The 27,017-nt window shown below is 40.3% G+C and overlaps 1 protein-coding gene across 7 annotated transcripts in view; it reads left to right on the top strand.

Moving 5' to 3' along the window:
• The window catches only part of STS (steroid sulfatase), a 527,011-nt gene that overhangs the window by 91,164 nt on the left and 408,830 nt on the right, over positions 1–27,017 (top strand). For all 7 annotated transcript variants that reach the window (XM_064364536.1, XM_064364537.1, XM_064364538.1 and 4 more), the window contains 4 exons: positions 8,992–9,132; positions 12,947–13,068; positions 13,172–13,294; positions 14,709–15,132. In XM_064364536.1, coding sequence (XP_064220606.1) covers positions 8,996–9,132; positions 12,947–13,068; positions 13,172–13,294; positions 14,709–15,132 — 806 coding nt within the window. In that variant the 5' untranslated portion in view covers positions 8,992–8,995. The remainder of the gene's footprint in view (positions 1–8,991; positions 9,133–12,946; positions 13,069–13,171; positions 13,295–14,708; positions 15,133–27,017) is intronic.

Genomic DNA, 27,017 nt, shown 5'->3' with positions numbered 1-27,017 from the left:
TGTCAATAGTGTTGACTCTGAGAAACACTATTAACAAAATCTGAGGTTCCTAAGTCAAATATCACTCATGATTAAAATGTGTTCCCATGTTATTTTTTCACACAGGAGAAATTGGTTAAGAAGTAGATAAAGTAGTTACAGTGCTTGGTACATACTAAGCACTCAAAAAACTGTTATTTTAAAGTAAGAAAAATATGTATTTATTTCCTGTATCAAGTGAAACATGAACCTGGTAATGAAGTAGAGACACAGAACACACAGCCTTCTGGCTCTAGCCTTCTCTGATATGAATGCTATAGGTTGCATTCTTATGGGAACAGGAGGTTATTAAGCTCACTCTTTTGCAAATTCCTGGTATTAGTTATGGATTTGCAAGCCATTAAATCTACTCAGGGACCCCTGATGCTCCAACCCTGAGCTTTTCGTAGGCATTATTAATGATGTTTTCAGTTATCTTAAAAACCTCTAGTGTGTCTCACTCTTCATAGTTACAGCGGATGCTAATTTTTGAATCTTCTCTGTTCCCCGTAAAACCTTCCAATCATTTAAAAAATAGTGCATGGCCCTGCTTAATTTCCTCTCTGGTTGAGCTGGCACGATGGCTTTTTAATTAAACAGAATAAACATACGCTTTTTATTTAATGTGGCTTTCTTTGATACTTGCTCAAGCAGCCCCTGCTCACATGGTGTCTACAGTCTAATTAGGAAGGGGAACAATCGTCTGATCTCAGATTTGCAAAACTTCTCTGTCATTATTTAATCATTTGCTCAGTCCACAAATACTGACTATTTAATGTGTGCCAAGGATGAGAATGGATGCTAGGGATATAGTCACTAGGCACTTAGACTTATTTTGGGCTGCAGAGTGCTTCCAGTATAGCAGGGAAAATTAAACACAACATAACTCAAACTGCACTTGCTTGTATCATCAGTGCTGAGGAAGAAATGCACAGTGATAAGAAAAGGGGAACTTCCTCCCATGTGAGGAATCTCAGAGGATATCCACAGAGAAGTCACAGGGAAGCTGGGGGTGGGGGCTGAAGATTGGCCTCTCCAAATTACCTCTGACCTCCTCTCATTCTTCAGCTGTTCCTCACCTCACTCCAATATGAGGTCTATTACAATCACTGTATTGAAGGTAGGAGAGTTCCACTTTTATTATTACACTCACCTAGCTGTTTAAACAGAAGCATGCACTACTTAATACAGATATTTTTGTTCATATTTGCAATTTCTCTGTCATGGATGCGGGGCTGGAGCCTGGATTTGCCAGCCAAAGAGTTAACAGATGTTGAATGCAATGAAGAATTGTCTCAAAATGGCTGTTCCAAGAAAGGGATAGTGTTTCTAATAAAAAGAACATTTGTTGGAGCACACATCATCTTGAGTCTAGCCTTAAAAAACTCATTCACAAGATAAGCCATTGTTCGCTCTTTGTTACCAAGTTTGTGTTTAAGGAGTAAAGATTTGGGAGAGACTTTCAACTTAGCTGTGGGTCCTGCCCAGCACAGTGTTCATAGGCTGCAAGGAAGGTAGCAGGGTATTGCATGGGATTTTACATTAATGATGTTCAGGGGATGATAATTGTCACCCGGGAAGGAGATGATCCATTAGCTACACTCTCAGTCTGTGTCTTAGGCCAGCATGAAGCCATTACAGATCTTTAGCTGCAAAATAATAATTTTATGATGAGATAAGGGGTAGTTTTGTTTCTGGCCTATTTTAAAAGAGAGAAGAGGCAAGGCCTTTGCCAAGGACTAAATCATTTCATTTTAGACTTCGTATAGAATTCATGTCAAATGAATGTCATAAATTATAGATAAAGCATAAGTGTGTCACATAAAATAATAGTTAATAAAAGAACTATTACCATACTATGGTAATAGTTAATGATAGAACTAACCTAAATAATCTAAATATAGTAAATGTGTGTGTGTGTGTGTTTTCATGTAAACATTTCCCTCTATGATAGAAAGTAAATGTGACCATCAAACACATCCTTGAATTCTAGGATGAGTCCCACGGACTGAAGTCTCCCAAGGAGATAAAAGTGAAGAGACTTAAACAAGCAAACAAAAAACAAAAACTAAAACAAAAAATTCTTTTGCCCTATTTACTTGAATAAATAAGAGTAAGAGAGTCAATCACTCAATCACTTTGCAAAGTTTAGGAATCTAACTGAATAACAAAAGTACCAGCTCAGTGGAGATAAGGAGAATTCAGTGGATGAGGAGAGAGCGACAGGTGATTGACTATGATTAGTAATGTCATGTGTGAAGGAAGGCCCCCCAGACTGCCAGTCACGTAGATTCCCACATTTATGCTGTCTTCTTTAAACAATGTCATGCTTCTCAAAATACTTACATTTTAAAACTGCAGCTACAAGAACATGGAGTTGATGATTGCATGGAAATGTATGGGATGTTGTAAGAAAAAAGTGCTTCTCTTGGAGCTAAGAGGAAAACGTAGTTGACAGTGACTTCTCTCTTATTACTGAATGTCTACTCTCTCACATCAGCTTCCTCTTTTGCTGTAATAAAGTAGTATTCAAGTAGGGGAAATTTTTGTCCCCCTTTCTACCAATAATGGTTGGTAGAGTCTGGAGACATCTTTGGATATCATAACTTAAGGGAGTTATACAACTACTGGCATATAGTGGGAAGAGGCTAGAGATATGCTGAATATCCTCAAATGCACAGGACAGGCCTCCACACCAACGAATCATCCATCCCCAATTCAATAGTGCAGAGGTTGAGAAATCCTGATTTAGTGCCATCCATGACCTCTAATGGAACCCATTATCCTGACTGTCTAATTTGGATTTGTGTGTACTCCTTTACTAAGGCTCAATTAAGTAATTTAATGAATATTTATTCACTCATAGGGCCATGGGGGAGAACTGCAAAAGAAAATTGAGAGATTATAAATACTTAATGGAAAGGCCAGGTGAACACACATGAAAACAAACCAAAAAAATTCTACTTCAAAATGCTATTGATTTTCTCTGGACCCTAATTATGTATATTCTATCAACATTTGTAGCACGTACCCTTTGTCTGTTTTTGCAGACTGTCAATTCAGATAATATAGCATCTCGGTGAATTGTTGCCACAATAATGTCATGTACCAATTCGCTCCCAAGCTCAATAGATTAACACAACAGTGTATACTCTCATTGGTTTGTCTGTTGGCTGAAACAAGCTCCAGGCTACTTGTTGGGCTGTGTCTGCTACAAATGCATTTATTCTTGGATTCAGGCTGAAAGGGATATAGCACATACTAGAGAAAGCAGTTCTTGTAGTGATGGCAAAAGTAAAACAGGGCCAAGCTAAACATGCAGGCATAACGTTTCTGTTTCTCTCACATTTGATAGCATCCCATTGGCTAAGACAAATCACATGGTTGAGCTCCAAATCAAGGCTGAACAAGTATACTGTGGTCTCTATAAAGCCAAAGCAAGTTACATGGCCACACTCAATACCAATGGGTCAGAGAAAGGATTGCATTTTTTTAACTAATAATTTTATTTTAATATTTACATTTCAAATTTAACATTACAAGGATTTTTCTTGTTTGTTTTTTAAGATTTATTACTATTTTTGTGGCAAAATACACATAATATAAAATTTGCCATCTTAACCATTTTTAAGTGGCATTAAGTATGTGCACACTGTTTTGCAGCCGTCACCACTGTCCATCTCTAGAATTCTTTTCATCTTGCAAAACTAAAACTCTGTTTCAATTAAATAAGCATTCCGAATTCTCCTGAGATTGAGTACTTATTTTTTAAAAATAACATATCACCCATTTTTAATGGGAACAAGGCTTATTTTTATAGAGATAATTGGAGATAGCATGCATTTATAGTTGTCAGCTCAACCTATGCCTAAGGTGTATTCTATCTAGGATACACACATGTCTTCAGGACCCAAGGTGGAAGCCCCACAAAAGTCTGTTTTACTGAGATAAAGAACCCTATTGGGAAGAAATTCATTCCAAGTTCAGGCCGAGAGGCAGTATGGGCCACAGCCAGGGAGCCCACATTAGAGAAATGGGTTGACATTCAGACCCATGTCCATTCATTACTCAATAGGGAAATCTACCTAAACCTCAGGTATCAAGCAATAGTAGGTTAATCCAAGGGAGAAATAAGTGAAGTGTGCATTTACTGAAATCTACATGGAATATTAGGAGCTTAGGGCATCACAGCATATAGCTGGCAGCTTCAGGAGTGACCAGTGCAGGAGCCAGGCAGCAGGCAGCAGTAGGTTCTTTAGCAATGTTGAGCCCCAGAGCCCATGAATCAGTGCTCACTATTATCATCAGCCACCAGCGGTGGGACTCAGACTGGGTGGGCAGCAGCTATGAGGTCCTTTAGATAGGACCTGTTTCTATCAGCAGGAATAGGAGGCATCACTATAGAGCCTTGGGAAATGACAGGCATTATTCAGTAGCCAAGGGAACTGCTGGGAGGAATTTGAAAAGCACTGAAGTCTCCACCATGTGGAATGCTGAAAAGCCCTGGAAATACTGGGTTCCAGGGATAATCAGAGAGAGAAGAGCCATAAGGAGTCCTGGGTGCTAGTCTAGAAACCACAGCTTGCTATGAGTATGACTAGGGCAATTCATTGAATCTCTCTGGCTCTTTGTTTTCCCTTCTGAAAGTAAGAGACTTGGGATACGTAATTTGCATGGTCTTTTCTAACTGATATTGTATTACCTGATTATTATCTGAATGTTATTATATGATCTCAAGCCAGGCTTTACATTTATGCCAGGTTTTGGTGTATAAAGTCTGTATTCTTTAATTAATTAATTAATTAATTAGAGAGAGTCTCACTCTGTTAACCAAGTCAGAGTATAGTGACGCCATCAGAGCTCACTGCAGTCTCGAACTCCTGGGCTCAAGCGATTCTCCTGTCTCAGCCTCCTGAGTAGCCAGAAGTACAGACGTGCACACAATGCCCAGATAATTTTTTAATTTTTTTGTAGAGATAGGAACTTACATATTTCCCAGGCTGGTCTCAAACTCCTGCATTCCATCAGTCCTCCCTCCTTGGCCTCGTAAAGCACTGGGATTATAGGTGTGAGCCACCATGACTAGCCAATCTCTCTGGGTCTTTGTTTTCCTATCTGAAAATAAGAGAATTGAGATGTTTGATTCACAAGACCTTTTTGAACTGAAATTATATTATCTGAATGTTGTGATATGCTCTCAAGCCAGGCTTTAAATTCATGCCAGGTTTTGGTTATGTAAAGCCAATAGTCTTAAACCATCCTTTTAAAAAAAAAAAAGGAATAGGCAGTTTCTCATTTCTTTCCAAGCATAAATATTAGCTTAAGCATTAAGATAGACAGCGTCTTTGGCACGAGGGCATTGTATAACTGGATTATTTCATGCAGTCTTACGTGAGAAATTCAGTAAGAAGTTATTTTCATCAGCTTTATCTGTATTTAGCATTTAAGCAGATTAAACAAAAATGGGGACCTTTAGACTAAATGACAAAAATGGTTTCACATAATAATAGCAGGGTGCTTTTTGCATTCATGATCTCTGTTTGAACATGTTAAATTCAAGATACCAGATAGATGTCTGAATGGAGACCTTAATTCGGTGCTTGGACGTAGTCTCTCTGGACATAAAACTTAGGTGTTTCTAAGCATTCATTCAGTATTTAATCTCACCAAGACAACATGTGTCTTTCATAAAGGTAGGGAGGAGATCAGGAAAGCAGAAAGTGTCTTGAGGCTCACAACATTTGAAGTACAGACTGGACAATGGACACTCAGAAGTGGCACCAGGCCAGTAAATATATTTAGTCACTGTTTGATTGTTTCTTTGAGTATTTTGCATGAAGTTAGCTTAACATTTGTTTAAATCATTAAATTGATGGTCATATAACTGCACATGCAAATGTGTGTGTCTATCTTCTCTTTAAAAATTGGAAGCTGCTACAGGAGTGACATTCTTTAGGAGGGGTGCAAGCTCTCGGCTGGCAAAGCCCCCGCCCCATATTGATGGCTAAACCCAAGCCATTTCCCATCTCCTATCCAGTCTCTATAATTATGTGGGGTTGCGATCCTGATTCTGAGGTCCATGAATGAGGAAAAACCAGCAAATAGAGACTCTGCAGAAAGAGGAACACAACAGGAAACTCAGGGAGGGTGTTCAAAGAGGAGTGCATTCCTGAGTGAGGGAATGGCTCACTCTGACCAGTGTTGCTGTAAGGCCAGGGAAGAGGTTCTGCCACACCTTGTGCACTGGCCTTCATGCCCAGTTTCCTCAGTGACTCTGGGGGAGCTGTTCGCATGCAGCAAGGCTAGTGTGAGTGCAAGAGCAGATGCAGAGTGAGATCAAGCCCAATGCCAGTTCACATGCTGAAGGACCATCAGTGTTCCAGATACACAGCAATGAGAGTCAGGTGTCAGGAGAGAACAGATAGGTAAACTAAAAGCCCAGACTCCACCACTACATATGCATGTAAGACATCTGCACTGTACCCCCTAAATCTATAAACATTTTTTAAAATTAAAAGTAAATAAAATTAGGCAGAGCATGGTGGCTCATGCCTATAATTCCGGTGCTTTGAGAGGCCAAAGCAGGAGGATCACTTGAGCCCAGGAGTTTGAGACCAGCCTGGGCAGCATAGTGATATCCTATCTCCTCAATAAAAATTGAAAAAAAAAGAATTAGCCAGGCCAGGTGGTTCTCACAATCATCCCAACTCCTCAGGAGGCTGACGTGTGAGGATCACTTGAGCCCAAAAGTTCAAGACCAGCTTGGACAACATAGTAAGACCCTCATCTTTAAAAAGTAGTAATAATAAAATATTACCCAGGCATGGCACTGTGCACCTGTAATTCTAGCTGCTCAGTAGGCTGAGATGGGAGAATCATTTGAGCCTAGGAGTTGGAGGCTGCAGTGAGTTACAATCACACCACTGCACTCCAACCTGAGCAACAGAACCAGAACCCTATCTCAATTTTTTTAAAATAAAAATAAAATTACTTAATGGAACAAAATAATTTGTTCAATTTCTTTCACTTTACAGTTAAGAAAACTAAGATTTAGAGAACCGATATGATTAACACCTACCCCTAACCCCCAACCTAAAATAAAGGTCATAAAATTTCTCCCCGGGACAATGAGAAAAATAAAGTATAAAAATTTCTTCCCGGGCAGATGAGAAACAGAAAGAGAAAGTAATGAGTTCTGTCTCCTGATATCAGAGTCAGAGCCACAGAGACTTGGCTCTGGAAGTATTTGAGAGTAAGAACCTGGCTCAGGGCTATGAACCAGGGGCTGGGAGAGGTGTTGCCTACCACTGCTGGTGGGAAGACTAGAAAGACATTGATATTGAGTAAGTAAGACCTGGGGCTACCACACTGCACACTTACCTGCCACCTTCCAGAAAACCAAGCCAGGCCTCTCTCTGCTGGGAAACCTGTTGTGCAACCTCCTCCTATTTGCTGCCAACATAAGCTCCGGTTCTAAATGAAGAACCTGTTAAAGGGTGGGGCTGCAAAACGCAGGAGTGAGAAGAGAGGCAAACAGCAAAATGAAATAGCAAGCCCACGTCCTCCTCAACAAGAGGGGGTCTAACTCAAAGGAAAACAGGCTGGTGGAACACATACACAGACCTCCATACAAGAAAGGCATTGTGTATGTGTTCAAGCCACCATTCTCCCCAAAGATGCCTTCACCTGTTATTCTCACAAGGAGTGAAATGCAGTGAGGTGAAAGCATGTTGGGATGGCAGACATGGACAATGGATAAATTCTCTTCCCTCTGTATTCCAACACAAAGAGCTGCCCCAGGCCGTTGGCCCTGTGCACTTTGAATTTTGAAAGGTTTCTGTGTTTCGCTTAAAAATCTACTAAACTGGAACAGGCACTATGGTTCTGGCCGGTAATCTTAGCACTTTGCCAGGCTGAGGCAGGAGGATGTTTGAGCCCGGAAGTTAGAGACCAGCCTGGGCAACATAGCAAGGCCTTATTGCTACAAAAAATACAAAAATTAGCTGGGTGTGATGGCACATGCCTATAGTCCCAGGTACTTGGGTGGTTGAGGCAGGAGGATCACTTGAGGCCAGGACTTCAAGGTTACAGTGAGCTAAGATCATACCACCTCACCCCAGCCTGGACAACAGAGCAAAACCTTATCTCAAAAATAAAAATAGCTATTAAACCAAAACTCATCATTAATTTTAGAAAGGATAAAACATTGAAAATGGGAACTTCACAAAACACTTGTCTTTCTAACACTCAAAGAGAGAAGGTTTCGCTTATGACAGAGCCCACTTTCAATAAAGAGATCACGGGAAGTGATTATGTTATTATTTTTCTAAAGAGCACCTCTGTTTTGGTCAAGGGAGAAGGGAGAGGCCATGACTAATCATGGAGAAGGAAATGTGTGTGTATTAGTTCATTTTCATGCTGCTGATAAAGACATACCCGAAACTGGGCACTTTCCAAAAGAAAGAAGTTTAATGGACTTAACATTTCCACTTGGCTGGGAGCCCTCACAATTATGGCAGAAAGCAAGGAGGATCAAGTCACGTCTTACATGGATGGCATCAGGCAAAGAGAGCTTGTGCAGGGAAACTCCTTCTTACACAACCATCAGATCTCATGAGACTTATTCATTATCACGAGAACAGCATGGGAAAGACCTGCACCCATGATTCAATTACTTCCCACCAGGTCCTTCCCACAACCTGTTGGAATTCAGGATGAGATTTGGGTAGGGATATAGCCAAACCACATCGATGTGGCTTGGAAACAAGCACTTGGGAAAGAGAGGGTTACATTCTTTGTGTAGGAGCCTCTTAGACAAGTGTCTTTCAAGCACATATTGTATGGCAAAGGCGAGTTTTAAGAATGGCTGCTCCAGAAATGTGCAAGGAGGGATGGGGGTCTGAAAGGAGGAGGGTCACAGCCAACCATGAGCCAGCATCCTTCAGTTCCTTTTTGTATCCTTTTCCTTTACAGGAAGATGAAGATCCCTTTCCTCCTACTGTTCTTTCTGTGGGAAGCTGAGAGCCACACAGCATCAAGGCCGAACATCATCCTGGTGATGGCTGATGACCTTGGCATTGGAGATCCTGGGTGCTATGGAAACAAGACTCTCAGGTTGGTAATGCAGCTCCTCAGTAAACACATGGCTGTGTTCATAGGCAACAGTCTGCAGGATGGTTATTGTTCATCTGCAGAGCACAGAACATGTAGAAACGTCCAAAACCCTCCAAACCATGGCTGGCTTCATGTAGATACACTGAGATGTGTATCTGTCATGGAGGTACGTGTGAGTTTATCTGTTTGACTATGAACAGTGAGCTGGATGAGGTCAGGGAGATCACTAAGAAGGTGTGCAACACAGTTCTACTTTATTGACAGCTGTGATGCTGTTTTGCACACATTCACATCTCCATCCCATGTGTTCACCTTTTGGCATCTGGCTTTATTCTTGTTGGTTATGGGTGTGTACTACTCTGTCCTGGCCCATCAGTGACTTACTCTCATTCTCACTCATGCCCAACTCTCCCTCTTCTAGCCCAGGCCCTACTCTGTCATCTGCTATGCAGGCTGTCTTAGTCTGTAAAGGCTGCTATGATAAAATGCCATAGGCTGGGTGGCTTATAAACAATAAAAATGTATTGCTCACAGTTCCGAAGGCTGGAAGTCCATTATCAAGGCATAGCTGATTCAGTGTCTGGTGAGGACCTGCTTCCTGGTTCACAGACAGCACCTTCTCACTGTGTCTTAACATGGTGGAAGGGGTGAGGGAGCTCTCTGCAGTCCCTTTTATAATGTCATAAATCCCATTTACAGGGCTTCATCCTTATGACCTCATCACCTCCCAAAGGCCCCACCTCCTAACAAATCCCATTGAGAGTGAACATTTCAACATCTGAATTTTGGAGGGACACAAACATTGAGACCATAGCTGGCAATCATGAGGAGAGAGGTCACATTTTAGGACCTCATAACTTGCCAGTAATTATCAAAACAGTAGCAACAACACCATCAAACTAGACTCGAGGTCATTTGACCCTTGGATCTGAACATCCTCCCAGAAGATGGTGTTTTGTTTCTAAGCCCTTTGCGTAAAATCAACTTAACATGAGACCTATTTTAAGGGTCCTTTAGTTTAAAAAGTAAAGTAAGCCCTTGTGGAGTAGAATACTGACATTAGAATTTTACTTCCTCTTCCTAAAAATGTGGAAATGATGACATAAAAACAGTTCTATGGAGAGCTTCATCACATGAAAGATCAGTACAAACTAAATTAAAGGAGAGGATGAGGAAAGAGATTATTTGCTTCTACCAGAACTATTTTTTTTTTTTGAGAAGGAGTCTCACTCTGTTACCCAGGCTGGAGTGCAGTGGCACAATGTCAGCTCACTGCAACCTCTGCCTCCTGGGTTCAAGTGATTCTCCTGCTTCAGCCTTGTGACTAGCTGGGGCTACAGTTGCGTGCCACCATGCCTGGCTAATTTTTTTGTATTTTTAGTAGAGACAGGGTTTCACTATGTTGGCCAGGTCTCAAACTCCTGACCTTGTGATCTGCCCACCTCAGCCTCCCAAAGTGCTGGGATTACAGGCATAAGCCACCGTGCTGGCCCAGAACTTTCTTGTAGGATATGTGAATACTAAATACCTGAAGCCAGGAGTGGACCCATTGCCAAGTGCCATGAGATGCTGATGTTTTTTTTCATGCCATTCTCTTACTCCTCGTCTTCTTTTCAACATGAGAAATCTTAGAAAGTATATTCATCATTACATATCAGACCAAACAAAAATTAAGTAAATTATTATATTAAGGAAAATCTTGTCCATAAGACATAGCCAAATGTGTCTCACTTTCAACCTGAAACTTTGCATCAAATGTTGCTTTTTATTTTTTTAAGGGTATATTGACCTATGACATTGCTTAAATTTTTGAAAAGCATATGCAAGGATAAGATCTGCAATTTTAAGATACCACTTATATATAGATTTTATTTTAGTTTTATCAGCATCATAATTGTATTCAGCTTTTTAATTTTATCTATTTCTTTAATATTATGTATTCCTAAGGTATGTTGAGATAATAGATAACTGTTACTACCAAGATGTCTTAATTAAAAAGTTAAAATCAAGCCTTTAAGGTTAAATCTTTACCAATTATCAAAAGAAAAAATGTCTATAAAGCCCCATGGATGAATTCCTGGCAATATCTACCCTAGATCTGCCTTGGTCTCTATATTAGAGTCCCATTATTTCTGAATTACATTTCTCATTTTTATATTTTGTAATATCACACCCCAAAATAGTTACATTTTTTCGAAGGCCAATATAGACACTAGGAGGTTTAATTCAAATGCAAAGACAACCTCTGTTTTCTAAGCATCTCACCCTTTAAGGGAAAAGCAAAGTAGAAATATTGGTAATTAAACATGTTCACTAAGTTAATAAATGGCCACTAGTTTGACATTACAGATGCAATGAAATTGTTTCCCCCTTCAAGCTATGCATCACTGCAGCACCACTCTGTGAGAGCATTGGTCTAGGGAAGCCATGGGACCAATGAACAAGATGTATACTCCCACCTCACAGGCAGCCATCTTGAAAGGGAGCACAATTAGCCATGTGATTGCTTTACAGTGAGGAAGCTGCTGGGATGATGGAGTATGGACTACTGTCCTAAATATAGGTCAGTCCCCTTGCATCAACAAGGAAGGGCACTGGAGGCCCATGAGAATTCCATCTGTACCTGGAACTGAAGGATGGCAGATGACGAGCCAGGAAGGGAAGAAGGGTATAGCTTCTCATGGGGTATAGCTTGGTATGGTCCAAAAACTAAAAGTTATTAATTCCTAGATGACTTCCCAAAATGATCAGCCAATCCATGCATGGAGAAAAGGCATCAGGGTGGCTTATCTTGCAAAAGGTATCACTCTACAAGTGAGCTCATAAATAATTATTTATGAAGCATAAAAAATATAAGCCAACAAAGGGTATGTGGGAGTTGCAGCATCTAATTTCTTCACTGTAGTGTTTGTGCCTTTTCTCTGGAGCATATTAACCTATTTGTTGACGCACTGGTTGAGTCATATGGAGTCTGATTATTCCCTGTCCCTGGGGGCATGCAGAAATTAGTCAGGGGCTCATTAAACTGGTTGTGGGATTCCCTTTGGCTGTGATTGGGAAGAGGGAAGTCAGACTGACCCTGGAAATTTCTCTTTTGGTGACATAGAGGTAACTTGGGAGATATGAATGGGAGAAGAGTAAAGCCTCATCCTCACCAACCCCTTACCTTTCCTCCCTGCATTATCCTATTTTGAAGACTTGGTTTCTCTCTTCTAACTCAGGGCTAGTGGGACCAGGAACTCAGAGCCCTCTGTAGCATGAATGGACCTTCTGGGGATGTCCTGCCTGCATCGTTCACACATCTCCATGGTTTTATTGTAGTTTGAGTCTTGGTTCTGTATCACTTTTTCCCCACCCCTCCTGCCTCTCATCTCACCTCTCTCTCCTACATAACCCCAGACTTGTCCTTGCTCACTGAGAAGTTTCCCGCTGTAAAGAGCCACAGACACAGTTTCATTTTGAAAATTATCACAGGGCTGGGTGGCTCATGCCTGTAATCCCAGCACTTTGGGAGGCCGAGGTGGGCAGATTACTTGAGGTCAGGGGTTTGAAACCAGCCTGGCCAACATGGTGACAGCCTGCCTCTACCAGATACTACAAAAATTAGCCAGGCATGATGGCCCGTGCCTGTAGTCCCAACTACTGACAAGGCTGAGATGGGAAAATCACTTGAACATGGGAGGTGGAGGTTACAGTGAGCCAAGATCACGCCACTGTACTCCAGCCTGGGTGACAGAGTGAGATCCTGTCTCAAAAATAAATAAATGAACAACAAATGAAAATGATCACAAATGCTATGATTATTTTGTTCTAGGACTCCCAATATCGACCGGTTGGCCAGTGAGGGAGTGAAACTCACTCAGCACCTGGCAGCATCACCCCTGTGCACACCAAGCAGGGCAGCCTTCATGACTGGCCGGTACCCTGTCCGATCAGGTAACCTTCTGTCTGCATTGACGGGGCTGTGGTCCCCTTTGGGACAGCCTCCCACCTCCAGGTATCTCCTGGTTCCTAAGGGTTGATTTTTTTCCTGGTTCAGGAATGGCGTCTCAGTCCCTCCCTGGAGTTTTCCTCTTCACGGCCTCTTCGGGAGGACTTCCCACCGATGAGATTACCTTTGCCAAGCTTCTGAAGGATCAAGGTTATTCAACAGCACTGATAGGTATGGGCATCTGAGGAATGACAGAGAGGACTTGGACATAGTTAGCAAAAGAGTGGGAGAGGGCATCATGACAGTTTTCTTAGGAATGACATTGCTGGTACACTTTGCACAACTTTAAATGGGAGCAAAATGATGTCAGTTGTAGGTTAAAACACAGCCTATCTGGACTACTCGAATGCATTAGGGAGGGGTGTGTGTGTGTGTGTGTGTGTGTGTGTGTGTGTATGGATAAATAGATACTTAGATTATACCTAATGATAGGTGAATGAATGGGTGGATGGATGAATAGATAGATAGAAAGCATTGATGAATGGATAGATACATAATAGGTAGAGAAATAGATAGATAGATAGATAGATGATAGATGCAGAGAGAGACAAAGGTGAGATAGATTGGATGGATGGATGGATGGATGGATGGATGGGTGGATGAAATAGATGGTAGCTAACTAGATAGATAGATAAATAGAAAAATTAGATAGTTACATAGATAGATACATAGAAAAATTAGATAGATAGATAGATAGATAGATAGATAGATAGATAGATAGATAGAAAAATAGATAGATAGATATGGATAAACAGATGCAGGGAGAGAGACAAAGATGACACAGACAGTATGGATGGGTGGATGAATGGATGGATGGATGGATAGAATCTAAGCAGGTCATAAAATGAATCCTAGCAAATCTCAGAGGAGCAAAATGACCCTTCTCTTTCTTCCAACATCTTGTTAAAAAAACTATCACTTTTTCTTTTGTGAGGCACTCATTAATTTAGTGATCTAATTAACATTTTATAAGAAATTTCAGAGGTACTTAAAATAATTGCTGAGTTACTGAGTGTGATTTCCTCATGCCTCAGGGGTAGGTTCTGAAGTAAGGATTCATTTCCACTTTTAACATTCAAGGAACAAAATTAAGTTGCTTCTAAAACTTTAATTTTAAGAGCATGTCTCAGAAAAGCATCTGACAAGGAAAAAGAAAAAAAAAACTTGTATTTTTCTGTGGAGTGTTGTTTCCTGCCTATTAAATATGTTAGGTAGTTTTCTTCTTGGATTTTTATCTGGTTGGGTTTTTTGTGTTTTTGTTTTGTTTTGTTGGAATCACTAAAGTAGTTCTTATTTTTTGGTAGAGTGAGTAGAGGATTTTTATCTGGTTTGGTTTTTTGTTTATTTTTCTTTTTTGTTTTGTTGGAATCACAAAATTAGTTTTTATTGTCTGGTAGAGTGAGTAGGTAATAACTTAGTGTTTGTGGGAAAAAAAAAAGTAAAAAACTCTAGGGTCCTGTGAGCGGGAAGACTAGCTTCATAAAATAGTCAGAAAGAGGCAACTTTTCAGTGTGTGGGAACAGAAGCTTGTGTTGGAATCAGGGTGTTTATTGGGACTGAAGTGATCTTCCATTTGTCTTCTCAGGGAAATGGCACCTTGGGATGAACTGTCACAGCAAGATTGACTTCTGTCACCACCCTTTACATCATGGCTTCAACTATTTTTATGGGATCTCCTTGACCAATCTGAGAGACTGCAAGCCGGGAGAGGGCAGCGTCTTCACCTGGGGCTTCAGGAAGCTGGTCTTCATCCCTCTGCAGATCATCGGGGTCACCCTCCTTACCCTCACTGCACTCCGTTGTCTGAGGCTGCTCCACGTGCCTCTAGGCGTTTTTTTCAGCCTTCTCTTCCTGGCAGCTCTGATCCTGACCCTTTTCTTGGGCTTCCTTCATTACTTCCGGCCCCTGAACTGCTTCGTGATGAGGAACTACGAGATCATCCAGCAGCCCATGTCCTATGACAATCTCACCCAGAGGCTAACGACAGAGGCGGCCCAGTTCATACAGCGGTAGGTATTACCTTGTCTTCTGATGCTGCCTGTTGAAAAACATTCTGGGTTATTTCTCATGGAGATGGAAGAACCAGCAGGGTTATTATTTCTTCACATTTCTTCAGCTAGAGCTCGACATAGCACATGTTTAGTGGCCTTAGAAAGGTATTGCAGTGCAGTGAGAGTCTCTTTGCCAACATTTCCCACATCTTGGGCTAGAAAGGCCACAGCAAAATTATGTCTGCTGATGACAAAGGAGGTGTCAGATATCACACTGGTCTTTTTTTTTTTTTTTTTTTTTTAAGATGGAGTCTCACTGTGTCACCCAGGCTAGAGTGCAAGTGGCACGATCTCGGCTCACTGCAACCTCCGGCTCCCAGGTTGAAGCAATTCTTCTGCCTCAGCCTCCTGAGTAGCTGGGATTACAGGCACCCGCCACCATGCCTGGCTATTTTTTTTTTTTCTGTTTTTAGTAGAGACAGAGTTTCACCAACTTGGCCAGGCTGCTTTTAACTCCTGACCTCAGGTTATCCACCTGCCTCAGCCTCCCAAAGTGCTGGGATTACAGGTGTGAGCCACCACGCCCGGCCCTGATGGTCTTTAATCTTCAAATGTGACCATCAAGAGATGCAAGATAATGGTTTATGTTTAATTTAGAGGTTGTCCTTGTGATATAAACGATGTAGAAAGATCCAAAATATTTTGGGCCAATCTCTGAGCAAACAAAACGAAACAAAAACCTCTGTGAGTAAACTGGGTGAAGTGAATGACATCTTTTGGGTCTGTTGGGTCCCATTGAGTTTGTAGTTTTGGGGATTGCAGTCCGTAAATGAAATAACCATCACCTGAATTATATAGGTAGGTTTAATATATATTTATATTATAATACATAGTATGGAGAGCATAAATAGATATAATTAAGTAGATATTATATAGAGGCTATATCAAGAATATTTGCTATTCAAGAAAAGGAAATAAAAGTGTTTTGTTCCACTTGTAACTGTGGAGGACAGGACTTTAAAGAGAGATAAAAATCAGACCTTTCATCTGAAGATCAGACCTTTGGTCTTTACGTTGACTTAAACTCTATGGAAGATTTAAAAGAGAGTTTTGGGGGTGATTTAAAGATTATAAAGGAGAGAGATGAAACACAGGTAATATTGGTTTGTCATCCAATTAATTGCATGACACAAAATTGTAAAGTCAATCTCTGGATTGAACAATGAATGACAATGAAAAGGAAGTTATTGTGATGAAGGGAAAGTATATTAGGGATTTAATTTAAAAAACAAGCAAATATACTCAGCCTAAGAAGAAAATACATAGTTAAGGTATGTGGAAACTACATGAGTTAGGGCTGGTGAGAAAGGTAAAAGATGAAAATTACTCTATGAAAATTATGTTGTCATATCCTCATGTGGAAGATGTTGTATTCCACTGTCCATATCTTGTGTGCATGGAGTTTGTGCTTTACTGGAGGTTGGGAGTGGGCAGTGGTTCTCCTCACTCTCTTCTTCTTCAGTTATGAAACAGCGTAGGAGCAACCCATTCACCTGGAGGTACAACAGTGTCCTGGTACCCACAACGTCATTGATTATGCAATAGATAAATCATAGGGTGTGTTTTAGTATACCTCTCTGGTATTACACAAGTGTTTCATCAATTCTAACAGAAACCCACATATGGTTTGGGTGTCTGAACAGACTCTGAAGTGACTTACACAAAAATTGCAATTGATAGTATTACTTCCTCCCTCTAAAAATGAGACAAAAGTAGAATGATTAGTTCTTACAGTTCACATCACCTATCAGTTTCCATAGATTTTATTAATTAAAATTATCATTTAACTGTGAAATATATAAACTGGTCATTGGTCATTATAACTGTTCTCAGTTTTAGCCTCAGGGACTTGGCTCCGGAGAGTACTCTATGTACTAGCCGCCCAACTGCCTAGAGAACACCACACAATGTAAGTTTTTGTTTTGGTTAGCATCCCACATCTGTGGCTAGTTTCCATGTTTGTCAGTGACGATTGACAAAATCTCAGTGGATTAACACTTGAAAGTTTGTTTCTTGGCCATGCAAAATCTGTTGCCGGTTGGGTGATTCTCTAGGGAAGCTTTGCTCCATGAGGAGACTCAGGGATCCAGGTTGCTAATATCTTGTGGCTCTGTCATCTCAATAGATGGCCTTCCCAATAGCATCCACAGGAGAAAAGAGTTGAAGGGTCACTTGGGGGCTTTTCCTTACTTCACTGTGGAAGGTATGCCTATCACTTCCACCCAGGGGTCAGCATGTAGGACAGGCTCTACGTCTACGTCTCCACCCTGACTCGACATGGTGCTAAGAGGCAGTCTCCCCATATGTTCAGGAAGAAGAAAATGAAACTGGCCATACTGAACACATAGCAGTGATTTTCCCACTGCAAGCAGTGATTTTCAAATTTGTTTTAAAGCTGAGGAATATTTCAGATGAAATTTTATGAGAAGCTAAGTATGTCAGAGGCATAAAAGTTGCAGTACTTGGGTTAACCTGGAACAGAGGACTGCATTTGGAAACTGCTGACATTTAATAAAGGCCCATGGAAAGCTGATGAACAGCTGGAGAGAAAGGGCAGACTCTGCAACAAAAGAATGAAAGAACATGTGAGCAAACATCTACTTAGTGCAGACTCTAGGCAAATTAATATTTAACAGGCATTTGTAAGTACAAAAGGTAGGCACACAAGGATAAAAATCAACATGAGCCTTGGAATTTTAAAAAAGAATTATTTGATATTACAGCTATGTGAGTAGTGGTTGAATGAATTTACACAAATTAATAGATAAGTGTAAACTAAAGGGACTAATTTATTATAAAATTTGGATTGCAGACATGGTCCACATAATGACATTTTGGTCAACAATGGACCGCATATATGACAGTGGTCCCATGAGATTATAATGGGGCTTCCCTATACAGGTGTATGTTTGTATCTTTTTTTTTTTTTTTTGAGACTGAGTCTCACTCTATTGCCCAGGCTAGAGTGCAGTGGCATGATCTCAGCTCACTGCAATCTCCACCTCCCGGGTTCAAGCAATTCTCCTGCCTCAGCCTCCCAAGTAGCTTGGATTACAGATGCCCACCACCATGCCTGGCTAATTTTTGTATTTTTAGTAGAGGCAGGGTTTCACCATGTTGGCCAGACTGGTCTCAAACTCCTGACGTCAAATGACCCACCTGACTCGGCCTCCCGAAGTGCTGGGATTACAGGTGTGAGCCACTGTACCTGGCTACATTTGTATCTTTTCTACTGTATTTTTCCTGTACCTTTTTTATGTGTACATATGTCTAGATACACAAATACTTGCCATTGCATTGCAGTTGCCTACAGTACTCAGTATAGTCACATGCTGTGCAGGTTTGTAGCCTAGCAGTAATAGGCTCTACCATATAGCCTGGGTGTGTAGTAGGCTGCAGCATCTAGGCTTGTGTAAGTGTACTCTATGATGTTTGCACAATGATGAAATTGCTTAATGATACATTTCTCAGAACATATCCCCATCACTATATCATGCATGTCTGTACTTGAAGCATTGATGTAAAGTATACTGTTCATTGGTATTTTAATATTTTCATCAGAGAAAAGTAAACTAAAAAAATATAGTTTGGTGTTGTATGTGTATGTGTGTATATATATATGTATGTGTAAAGTAAATACATATGTGTGTATGTGTTTGTGTATATATATGTGTGTGTGTATGTGTAATTTACACACATATGTATTTAATTTACAGAGATAAATTATTGAAATTGATTTCCAAGGGAAGCTATAGGAGATATACATGTACAGCAGCAGCAAGTATTAATGCAAAGAATAAATAATTTTCTGCCTGGGGATGGATCATAGCCACTAAAAGTCCTTTAAGCAACTATTTATATGTCTGTCAGAATTCAGGTAAGATGTGGGCTATTTGTCATGATTTTTGGAGGTTTGGGCTGACAGGCACATGCTGTCCTGGGTAAACATTGGGGTCTGGGTAACCATAGCTCCATCATGTCATGCCCATGCTGACAGCTTGTCTTACCCAGGCACCAGAGACTGCAGAAACCTATCGGATTCTGCTCACAGCAAAATGGCATGGGTGAAGGATGTCATGCAATTCTTCCTAAGAGGTAGAAAGACTTCAAGCTGTCAGTCACACTCCTGAACATTTATTTCAAGTATTATTTGCACAGATATACTTCAGAGTTATCAGTTCCTGTGGTCAGCCCACGCAGCCAGATGCAGGCATTGTGGGGCTGGCCACCTGCCTCCTGGGCATGATGCTTGATTAAGAAGTATACATTGTAGGGTGGCCTTTGCTAGCCCAGTGTATGGTGGGATATAATATAGGACCATTATGACTTCCTGCAGGTAGACATAAAAGGTAAAAGGGAGAGAGTCCAGGACTACAGGGGTAGACAGGTAATACCTCAGACTTTGCATAAGGAAAACCCCAGAGGTGCTTATTACAGCTGAAGATGGCCAAGATGAACTCTAGAGACTGTCACAGAGTAGTTCTGAAGTGAGACTTTGCATCTCAAGACATTCTAAACTGGGTTTTTCATGGGACACGCTAAGAAACACTGGGTTTTGTATACGTGTATGAGCTTTGGCTACTGTGCGGAAACACTGCAATTATTTGTCACCTAGATTTTTCTAGAAGGTGATGCCAATAGGTGATTTAATGTAAAAGCTTTGGAACTTTATCCAGTTATATCATCATCTAGTAAGATGTACACAGATATGTGATTGAAACAAAAGCTTACTGAAATGACCTTTCTCCTACTAGAGTGATTGCTTCTGATATTTTCTACCCCATTTTATTTTGGTTTTTTTTTTAATGATCTGGTTGTGGAACTAAGTTAATTTCATGATGTATCAATGGGTCACAATGTACATGATTGACCATGCTTTTACCTAGTATGCTAGCTTTACTGTGTTTGATAAACAGAAGCACAGCCATTCCAAGATGGAGCAGCACTCTGTGGAGAATGTCAGGCCGGTCTATTTACGGCAAAAAACAGCAGCGTACTGTTTCTCAAATTTTCTGGGAAAGCTGGACATCCCTATATCAGTCTTCATCTACCACTAATCTCTCAAAACCAGACAGGGTGGAGATTAATAGAGTGTCCATTACACAATGGATAGTCAGAAATGACACTTGGCTTCCGGGGTGAATCACCCTGTATGACATGTATTTTGGCAGAAATTATTTAATCTATTAGGTATATAAGTATTCATATGATTTCAAGGCATTTTAATGGGTTCCTCAGTATATAATTTTGGGAGGGGACCAAAACAAATTTGATGATCATGAGGCTATTAAAGTCTGACAAGTTTATCCTGATTATCTCTAATTATTATTAGGAGCTGAGATTTTCTTTCAGAACTAGAGATTTAAGATGTTCTAGTAGCACCACAGTTGGAGGTGATGGTTATTGAATCATAACAAAAGGGTTTTTTTCTTCAAAATAGGTGATTCTAATAAAGATGGCTATTGTCTACATTGGAGCACTCACTGCATGGTTAGTATTAGTGAAGATGCTACCATTTTGTACACTGTGATGCCATTCACCAAAAGCTTCTTACATAGATTATCTGAAGATACAAAGATTTAAAGCATATAGTTAAAATTATCCTTGGGTAGAGCTTTCCACCTATATTAGATTAGTTCTCTAATTTCCTGAATATGATATCCAAGAGTCCTGAGAGAATGGCCTTGATATGCCACCAAAGAATCCTAACAGTGGTGTTACCATTATGTTCATAAAACATTCCCTCAATGTCTGAAGACACATTTACATGTGTTATTTCATTATTCAGAATATCCTGAGCAATTTAGCCAGGTCTTACCACCTTTGTGAGAAATGGAGTTAGAGTTATTCAGCAGCCAAAAAAGGAATACCTAATCAAAGTAATGGTAATGTTAGTGGAGTTTACTCAATGATTTTGAATTTAAAATTTTCCAGTTGCAACTGGTGCCTTGTTTAGATGTTTTAACGTAATTTTTTTTTGTACATGACTCCTTTTCAGTTCATCTGTCAAAGGTGGTGAGGAAAATGATTTAAAACTCTTACTTCTAAAATGTACAGTCTTTCTCTACACTGTGTTGCTGATATGATTTATACTCAAGGGTTTGCTCCTGAAATGCTGGGTTGTGATATTAGGGTATGAATGACAAGGAGGCATAAGGCAAAGATGCTTCATTGGTTTGTGATTCTTGCAAATGAGGTCTACTTAGTCAAATCCAGTTTGTGGCCTGGGATTCCAAGCACATATTTTCAGGTTGAGGAGAGTGATGATTTAGAATATATAGCCATCCACTCCACAATCCCTCACCCTAATTGACTCATTCAGGGATAAATTTATCTAGGGGAGATGCTTCTATTATTAGAGATCTGGATAATTAGCTCACCATATGTTATACACTGTATAGTAATTCAGGAGATGGGTCATCCTGAATATACTTTAATTAGACAGAAATCCTTGTTATTCTTGCATAGATGAGTGAACTATAAATTTCTTAGGGATACCCAACTCTCCGTATATGCGCTGCAGGGTCAGCCCATTATCATGGCTTTGGTTTTGTCATCCCTCTCTTCATTGCAATGCAAAACAGATCCAATTTAAGTGCACAGCAGAAATGGTAAAAAGTATGGGATATGTTCAAGTGTAATGGACACCATGGAGTGGTTGCCAATTATACGTCAGGTGCTGTGGATACACACATTACTTTGTGCACCTTCCACACCCATTGCTTCCTTCACACAGCATAATGACCTCATAGGGTCGGTAAATAGATGTCTTATCATGGAGAAATTTTGAAGCTGAAATCCTTTGAATGAACAAAACTCCTCAGGTAATACAGAGTAGAGGCTGAATTTAAACAGAGCTAACTCAACTTTCTGAATGTTGGAATGGTTCTTAAACAGTTGGGGGAATCTTTTCTCTTTCATCTACTCTAGTGTGGTAGACTTACTGAGTGAGGATTAGTCCGAGTGAGGATTAGTTGGAAGATTAGGGCATCGTATGGCTGTCTCGATGCCTTTCTCCACATAGAAGAGTCTAGGTCCAATGCTTTAAAGAAGGAGAATGCATTTCTGTAATTCTTATAGATAAATTTCAATGTTAGTAGTGTTATCATTACTACGGTAATAGAGAAGTCCCTGAATGCTCTGGAAAGAAAATAAAGGATATAGGATGATGGGTGAATGTAGCAAGTTAATTTTACTCACAAACAGTTTTTTTCTTTAGTTCAAGTCAAGACTAATTTTTAAAAAGGTGTCATGCTAATGGGTAGAATGAGATTCATGTTTTATGTCTTCAATAGAAAGAAGTGGATGTTGGTTACTCTGCTTTGTGAAAAACCAGATATGTTGACCTCCTTCTCTGAATTTATTGAAACAGTGCTTCACTGCTAGGAAAAACATTTAAGTTTAGATAAATCACTTTGTGTTTTACTCTGAAGATATCCGCATGCTCCCTTTGAACAGTAAATTTCCAAGAATGACAATGACTTTATACATACCCACATAATCTGTATAGGTTATGTTATCCAGTTATGGGATTTATAAATTTATCTGGAATTTGCCATGAGTATAAGGTTCTCCAGGCTTCAGTTTCTTAAGTTGTTTCAATATATTGAATATATTTATGTATGTTTTGAGATTCTAGAATTAAAAGTTCAGTAAAAGCTAGTAAGTTTTAGTCAAGCTCAATGTAGGATAACTCTTGTTCTTTATAAATGAATTATTTAGCAAAGGGTTTATGAATAACAAATCGAAAATTAGGAAATTATGTAGAGTTCTGTTTTTCATCTCTGACTTCCCAGAGTGGTAAGATCTCCTGTTCTAACTACAATAAACCCTGCTCCCTGACAACTTCCCACAGAAAAACAAAACAAAACAAAACACCATGACATCAGCATGATGGAAAGTATCAGTAATAAAGGGCTCGGGGGGAGAGGGGAACACCTGCATGAAAAGATTATACCCTTAGTGGAGAGCCATGGGGAAGAATCTCTCCTCTACCATTTCCTATGGTCTGTAGTTTTATGGTAAATAAATACTCCTTTCTACAAGCATTGCTTATGTAATCATAATTCCCTAAAATCTATGATAGCTGAAACATGTATTATTGGAAGAAGATAGGACCTTTTGTCCTGGTCTATGTACTGCTATCACCATTTGGCAGAGTCACAATTGCGAAATGCATTTACTGGATGCCTCCAGCCTAGGCTCTCCCATTTCCAGCTGAACCCCAGTGTAAGTGCCATGATAAATAGCTGTGATTTGGCTCAAAGTGTTTTTTGAATAAAGGGATCTTTAGGAGATTTCATTAGTTTAGATAAGAGTGTAAGCCAGAAAGGAATGGGGTGATATTGATTTTAATTCATGGTAAGAAAAGTAAATCAGATTAAACATTAAGGGCAATACACAGGGACACACACAAATGCTCATTCAAAACTGGAAAAGTAAATAATTAAAGAATTATCATCAAAGAATCACATTATTCAGTAACTATAGATAACAGATGATTTGTTTCTAACTTTTGTGGGCCTATGGGATATATATTTAAAAATGAGGGCAATGGACCAGGCGTAGTGGCTCACGCTTGTAATCCCAGCACTTTGGGAGGCCGAGGTGGGTAGATCACGAGATCAGGAGTTCAAGGCCAGCCTGGCCTAGATGGTAAAACCCCATCTCTACTAAAAATATAAAAGTTAGCCAGATGTGGTGGCAGGCACCTGTAATCCCAGCCACTCGGGAGGCTGAGGCAGAGAATTGCTTGAACCCAGGAGGCAGAGGGTGCAGTGAGCTGAGATTGCCCCACTGCACTCCAGCCAGGGCAACAGAGCGAGACTCCGTTGCAAAAAAAACAATAAAATAAAAAATGAGGGCAACAGGCACAGTGGCCCATGCTTGTAATCCTAGCATTTTGGGAGGCCTAGGTAGGAGGATCACTTGAGCTCAGGAGCTCAAGACCAGCCTGGGTGATATAGCAAAACCCTGTGTCTACAAAAAATAAAGAAATATTAGCTGGGCATGGTGGTGCGTGCCTGTAGTCCCAGCTACCCCGGGGTCTGAGGTGAGAGGATTGCTTGATGCCAGGAGTTTGAGACCAGCCTGGGAAATATATTGAGACCCTGTCTCTACAAAAAATAAGGAAATATTAGCTTGGCATGGTAGTACACACCTGTAGTCCTAGCTACTCAGGAAGCTGAGGTGGGAGAATCTCTTAAGCCTCAGAGTTGGAGGCCACAGTGAGCTGTGATTGCACCACTGCACTCCAGCCTGCGTAGCAGAGCAAAACCCTGTCTCTGGGGAAAAAAAAAAAAAAAAAAAGGCAAGGGGCTTTTTTTTTGGATAAACCTCTGGTTTCAGGCTGAGCATATCATAACAATACAGGTACTGAGGGATGTTTGTCTTTTGCCATACCAGATCTAGTGGGTCCATGGCATTCCCAACTGACTGAGACATAGATAAAGAATACTTAGATCTATCCCTGGAAATGCCTCTTCAGCCTACATTTCTGTATCTCCAAATATCATACCTGTGAATAGCTCGAAAGCCTACATGTTTATGGAAAACATTCACAGATACTGTCATGCTATGCAAACCATTGGAAGCTACCTCTTTCTAGGAGCAAATTCTGACCTCTGCCAGGTTGAGATAAGTTCTCCTCCTCTGAATTCATTGTCTGCACTGCTGGGTAGTGGCACTCAAGACAGCTCGGACTAATTGTCAATGATCTTGTCTGAACTGTGGGTTGCTGATGGCAGGGTCCGGTCCAGCCTCCCTTTATATTTGTAGTGCCTGATATCATGTGTCAGCAGAACATTTGCTTAATAACTGCAAAACTCATAGATGGAAGACATGAACAGCTGGATGTATAAATCCACCTGCTGCACACAGAGGTGGTCACATGAACTTCAGCGGGGCTACTGTTGATACCACTATCTGATTTATGCCATACTCTAATTACTAGCAGCAGAAGGTATCCGGAAGGAATTCACAGACATCCCTATTTGCATTCCCGTTATTCCCTATGCCCACTGCAGTTGGAACAATACACAATAATAAAGGTCAGACACTCAGATGAAGATTATTATTCTGAAGACCATCAAAAATATACTTTATGGCAGACAGAAAAAAAATCCTTAGCCATCTTCTTGCCTGGATTTTTACTCCTGCCTCTATAGAATGTAAATCTTTTGATTCTGAGATTGGAATGATTACATGTTGCTGGAAAGGCTCAGGGCTGCCTTCTGTATTTTTAACAAATGGAGCGCAGGCATGTAGCAGCTGAAAGTTCTATCTTTTCACACAGTGTGCAAGACAGTGGTAATAAATTTTCAAAAGAGTTGTTTACTGAAGTACTCCAGTTAATAAAAAAGGAGTTAAGCTGTTACTGAGAAATCTTTCTCCTTCCAACTTGCTGATGTGTCATTCAGCTTTCAAGGTCGTAGAGAGGAAGGGATACCCAGATCTCCTTCCCGAGCCTGGGTGTGAAGCAAATGGCCTTTCTTGGTCTCTCAAAGGATATTACAAAGCAAGAATTCCTTCACCTGGGCACAGGCTGTCAGTTACACCTCAGGTGTGTGCAAGAAAGCAGATGATTTATGTCCATCTAGCCAACATTCCCATGCACCATTGATTTCACTTCTGTTCCTGGATGGTAAATCTTGGAACAGTGTTTTTGCAAGCCAAATACGCTTTTCTCTGTTTTCTGGGTTTGTTTTTGTATGTTGAACCTAATCAACTCTACTCAATGCACAGAGTATACATAAAGATGCTGATATCTCTGATATTGCCCCTATAGGCTGGAAAAACACTGCTTTATAGAGGGATGATAGATAATGAGTTCCATAAATATGTGCATTTTGATAATATAACACATTAATTCCCTTCTCTCCTTCTAAGGAGGATTCTCTTGCATTCAAAGACAAAGGTCACATTCCATAGCTTTAATTGAACCCTGAACTCAGCTGTTCTTTCAGTCCTCATGAACCTGTTTTTATTTCAGGCACTCTTATTTGCCCATTGTTTCATCTTTATCATTTATTTCTTTATTTCCACCTCACATTTTAATAGGCCTCAATTTTGTGATCCTGCCAATCATGTTGATGGATGTCTCTTTCTTCTTTTTTATTTGTTAACTTCTGAACAAGAGAACTACCATCCAAAATTGGAGAATCCAAGTTGAAACTGGACTGGAGCCCAGTGCTGGGCATTTCAATCCATGCAATAACTCTTCATTCTCAGCAAATTCTGTCAGTCACATCCTGTATGACCATGTACCATGCTTGGGAGATTGACTTTTTAAGCTTTCTTATCTATTTTCCTTAACTTTAAATCTAAAAATAAATGGGAGAACAGATGAGAGTGAAATTGCAGTGAAATTGTTCTCATACATAATGTAACTCTCTATTTAGGAACACAAAGACTGTGATTTCATGTTCGTTTTAAGGAATCTAAGCCAGTTTGGGGGAACACAATCTGCTTCTGGGGAAGGAGGTGCAATTTGTCCAGGTGTGAATAAAGTTTCCCCGTAATAAGCAGGATGGAAGCTTCACAGTCTTCCCTGTGTGGCCAAGTTCTCTAACATACTGTGGCTCTGTCTCAGCTCCTCTGGGTTCCTCAAGGGCATCTTCTCTTAGAAGGAGCCAAACACATGGCTTGGTAGAGATGCTCATATGTAAGTCATCAGCTAGGATGACAGTTTCAGTGCTTCCATCTGAGCAGTAGTCTGTCCTCTTTTCTTTCTGAGATGTAACAGTGAATGTTATAGACCAGGTCTAGTGGGCTCTCATTGCATGCCTTCTTATTTCAGTTCCTGTGAGAGGCGGGACAAGCCATTCAGGACTTTTTTGTTTTTA

The sequence above is a fragment of the Aotus nancymaae genome, unplaced genomic scaffold, assembly GCF_030222135.1.
Source record: "Aotus nancymaae isolate 86718 unplaced genomic scaffold, 86718_ANA_hifiasm-v0.15.2.pri h1tg000058l, whole genome shotgun sequence".
Classification (NCBI taxonomy): Eukaryota; Metazoa; Chordata; class Mammalia; order Primates; family Aotidae; genus Aotus; species Aotus nancymaae.
The sequence above is the reverse complement of the archived record's forward strand: the minus strand, read 5'-3'. Positions and strand labels throughout refer to the sequence as shown.